General features: G+C 46.2%; 1 protein-coding gene across 1 annotated transcript in view; it reads right to left on the bottom strand.

Annotated features, from left to right (window-relative positions):
* Positions 1-694: 694 nt before the first annotated feature.
* Positions 695-3,043, bottom strand: part of T265_06677 (hypothetical protein) — a gene marked incomplete at both ends in the record, with an annotated part of 56,445 nt that continues 54,096 nt past the window's right edge. Inside the window, one exon of the mRNA XM_009172002.1 lies at positions 695-1,052. Coding sequence (XP_009170266.1) covers positions 815-1,052 — 238 coding nt within the window. The remainder of the gene's footprint in view (positions 1,053-3,043) is intronic.

Raw genomic sequence — 3,043 nt, 5'->3', positions numbered from 1 at the left:
TTCCTGGATGGGGGCCCCGAGACGGGCCACATCAATGGCTAGAGGCATTGTCAGAGCGCCCTCAATGGCGCTCATACATCCAAGCTATTGTCTTCAATGCACAGCTCCTTCCTCAATCCCCTCACTTGGCATTCCACTGACAGTGCTGTATTTACGCACCAATTTATCAGCTCCCGCCTCCAATACGCAGCTACCTAACCCCCTCCCAAATCATCGGTGAACGAAACTGTGGCAGCTACAACCACTGTACGACGAATACGCGGTTATTAAAGCTGGCAAGACGGGAACGTCGCGGTTGGCCGCACAAGAACGAACAACCAAGTGACCGTATTTGGCAAATCAGCCACCCCATATATTTACACATTAGCTCTATATGTTTGACTGACACTAAAACTGCGGACTTGGTTTTATGTCTTCTGCCTATCACGTGGTCCGACAGACCCATGTCAGGCTTCACCGAGAGGCGTTCGCACGTTACAAAGCAAGCATGAGATGATTCCTATTAGAAGGTGTCTTAGTGAATCAATCATTGCAAAACCAGGTTCCTCTCACCGCGGCCCCCATGAGCAGCGGGTTGCTTTTCGGTCTTTAGGTGCAAGTTTACATCGTTTGGTTCAATGTCTTACACCGAGTTTGCAGTCGACACTGATTTAACTACTGTTTCTCTGCAGCAATACAATACACCAGTTACAAACACCAATTTATTCATTCAAAAGTAACCGTACAATTATGAATTATATACAGTATGTCTACGTATTATGCATATCTGTGCAGAAACAGGGGAAAGGTAACCAACATCAGATTGCGTTGTGACTTAAAGCAGCAATCTATCCTCCTCGATCTTCCTAACATCCGCGTACTCACCACCCGCCTTTTGGCGGGCCTGATCCTCTTCCCGGGCAATTATTTTCGCGTCCAACAGGTGAACTAGGTCACGCCATAGATTCACCTGGCGGAGTCCGCTAGCCTGATTTTCCATCAGTTGTTTTTGCTCCTCCTTGAGTGTTCGTGTCAACGCTTCCTGTTCGCTGATTTTGCGCGTATAAATTTCTCTGTATAGAAGAGGGGATAGTTTGGATTTTAAATTCATGAGCACATTTATGAGATAGAACAACCTCTCTCACGATGTACCTCCACATCAAGTTCTTGATAGACTCATTTGCTAGAAGCATAGGTTCAATGAGATCTGTGTTTCACAGCTTAAGTTTTAGCGGCTTGACATCTTATGAATTAAGTAAACAAATAATCAAGCGGTTGATAATGATGAAGCATCATTAGGAAACAAATCTCCGACTGATCGATCAAACCAAGCGACCTCGTACGCCTAAAGATTCGAATATCAAAGCTTCTTCTAGTGAGCTGCTTCATTCAAAATAGACATTAAAAAGTAGCCTGAAATTTACTTGCTCCATAATTATCCTTTCTTGAAGATGGAACATTCCGCTCAGCTGAAATGCCGATGAACAGTGGTCCAGCCATTGGGCCTGCCGGCATTTCTGAAAAGCGCGGCACTGTACGCAATCCATTGGCGCTGTCGTGAACACGACAGAGAGTCGGTGGTAGAGAACGCGTGGTCCTGTCATGAGGGCACTAGTTGCCACTTCACCATTGGGACAGTAGTGTCATAAGTCCATCCCTTTCATTCAGTCGTAGCACCCTTCTGGTGCCTAGCTGCCATGCCATCCGAAGAAAGCACGAGGGCTGGGATACTGCCAAGTTGCCCAAGCCTAGACAGGGTAAGTCGAGAGGCAGAGGTCATAAACTGTCGGTCAGTAAATTCCCCCTCTAACCACTTGGGTCATCTCGCCCCCTCTATCCCCTTCAGTCCCAGTTGAACACCGTACATCACCTGTTGACGTACCACACAAAAACTTTTCGACGGCGGCCCACTAACACGCCGTCGCGTTGGTTACAGATGACCTGATACCATCACTTTCAACATATGGTGATGATGTCGTCCTTACGAACGTGGAATGTGGAACATACTCATATCGGGCAGTATTGCCAACGCTGGGCTCATGGAATGATGTGTATGGTACTGACACGAACGATGTACAAACGGAGGAATTTCAGGCTTCTCCGAATGCGAGCCCCATTTTTCCCAGTTGATCGTAGGTAAGTGGGTCTTGGAACCGGGTTTATGTCGTTCGACCCGATTTCAATTCAGTAGCTTGCGTGAGATCTGCAGATGCTAGATAGTATGAAACCAAAAGACAACAGTAAGCTGAATAACTAGTGTTTTGGTTTGAGCCTACAGTTCAGGTTGATAAAAAAATGTACTTAATTTTGTTCGTTTCTGCTTGATCAATAGTGAGAGGCCACTGAAACAAAAACCTCTTTCAGTTGCTGTACTTCCGAACCCGAATGGGAATGTATGGCGAAATCATCAGTATTAGCAGTATACGGCCATCGGACACGCAGATGTTCATTGGTCAAGTGACATTTCAAATACCATAAGCAAACATCCAAACGCTATTGAATTGGTCTACCACTGTGCAGTGTCCGTGCGCGGGCTACTGTTTTAATGGAGAATAAATTGCAAGGGAGCAATCGTTCTTCACCCCAGTATCGATTTCGACCTCTTTAGAGGTGGTTTTGCAGGCTGGGCCTGAGCCCTTACCCCAGTCCGAAGGGCTTCGGTTAGACAAAATTGCCCTAGCAGCCAAGGTTTTGTAGCACGATACACAGTGTTTCACTGTTGACCATGTTGATGGCTTTAGTAAAACCGACGAAAGTTCTATAGGACGGCTGGTCTCCCTTGCGACATTCCCCTTCTTCGACCGGATCGAAATCTACACTGTTGTACAGAGAAGTTCCCTTGCTTAGTGACAGCGGCTAGTCGGTTGAACATTATATGACCCGCTGAACGACTGGACTACGCGCACTTTATGGCCGAACTATTCTAACCCGTCCTTCCAGCGAGGATGCAAGAGTTGGTGACTTCACGAAATTGAGGGTACGATTCGTCCATAAAAACAGCCAACTGTGCCATCATGACTCGAATTATGCATGCGTATACTTTATATATATATATATATATATA

This window comes from Opisthorchis viverrini (genome assembly GCF_000715545.1).
Source record: "Opisthorchis viverrini unplaced genomic scaffold opera_v5_141, whole genome shotgun sequence".
Classification (NCBI taxonomy): Eukaryota; Metazoa; Platyhelminthes; class Trematoda; order Opisthorchiida; family Opisthorchiidae; genus Opisthorchis; species Opisthorchis viverrini.
This window is presented reverse-complemented; position numbering and strand designations above follow the sequence as displayed.